We start from the raw sequence: 1071 nt of genomic DNA, 5'->3' as shown, positions 1-1071 counted from the left end.
TTGAATAGGGAGAGAAGGTTGGATTGCTTCAACTTTTTTGTTGGTCCTTCATTGGATGATGAAGATAATTTCTTGGTGTTTTTTGTTTCTTGCTTTCTTTTCATTTTTTAAACGTGGCGGGCAGTAAAAGTTACCGTTACAAGAATAAACAATTCATAATTTAAAAAAAATAAAAATGTGTTGCTTTCATCTGTTCATCACAATGCTATCTTTAATATCAGATAAATAATCTTTCATGAAGATCTTCCTCGTAAATGGAAGACAAAAAGAATACTAACAAAAAATAATCAGCCAATTAAATTTACTCCAACAAAATCAAAATGCGGAGATCACTTCTTAGCATCAAACAACATACTTTCTGCCCTTGCCCTTCCAAAATTACTTCCCATCCATCAAACATTCTTCTCTTATGCACAAGTAGAGTGAATCGACAAGAAGAAAAAAAGGCACAAAAATGAAGAGGTTTTTCGACTCTGCAGGGAGAGTAAAATCTTTTTCTCATCACGAATATTTATTATCTTTATTTATTAGTAGCCTTCTCTTGATGATGTTGTTGTTTAGTACTACTACCATCAATGCAACATCTTCAGATAACAACTTGGCTCCTACATACAAATTGGAAACCATCGCTGGAGGTAATCTTGGTGATGGCTATAATGGACTTGATACACCAATCGGTCATCCACACGCTATTGCATTCTATCCTAGAACAATTCCTACACCTCTTGTAAATTTGGTAGAAGATGAAAGACCTCAAGATTTGATCATTATTGACAGAGCAAATAATTTAATCAGAAAATTAACTTATAATTGGACTGGTGTTATTGTTGATCCTGAACAAGAAGTTTTCGATAACATTCCTACTGTTGTATCAACCATTGCTGGTGTTGCAGCATCAGGTTCATCATCTAATGAAAACACTGATGGCCTTCCAGCTAATACTGTCAAGTTGACCAATCCAAACACAGTCACAGTTTCGTTAATGACTGGTGATATTTACTTTGTTGAAAACAATCCAACTTGGTCTATCAAAAAGATTGATATTAATGGTACACTCTCAACATTTGCCAC

The 1071-nt window shown here is 34.2% G+C and overlaps 1 protein-coding gene across 1 annotated transcript in view; it reads left to right on the top strand.

Moving 5' to 3' along the window:
• Window positions 1–547: 547 nt before the first annotated feature.
• The window catches only part of NAEGRDRAFT_58336 (adenylate/guanylate cyclase), a gene marked incomplete at its 5' end in the record, with an annotated part of 5872 nt that continues 5348 nt past the window's right edge, over window positions 548–1071 (top strand). Inside the window, one exon of the mRNA XM_002676110.1 lies at window positions 548–1049. Coding sequence (XP_002676156.1) covers window positions 548–1049 — 502 coding nt within the window. The remainder of the gene's footprint in view (window positions 1050–1071) is intronic.

The sequence above is a fragment of the Naegleria gruberi genome (assembly GCF_000004985.1).
Source record: "Naegleria gruberi genomic scaffold NAEGRscaffold_30, whole genome shotgun sequence".
Taxonomy (NCBI): Eukaryota; Heterolobosea; class Eutetramitea; order Acrasida; family Naegleriidae; genus Naegleria; species Naegleria gruberi.
This window is presented reverse-complemented; position numbering and strand designations above follow the sequence as displayed.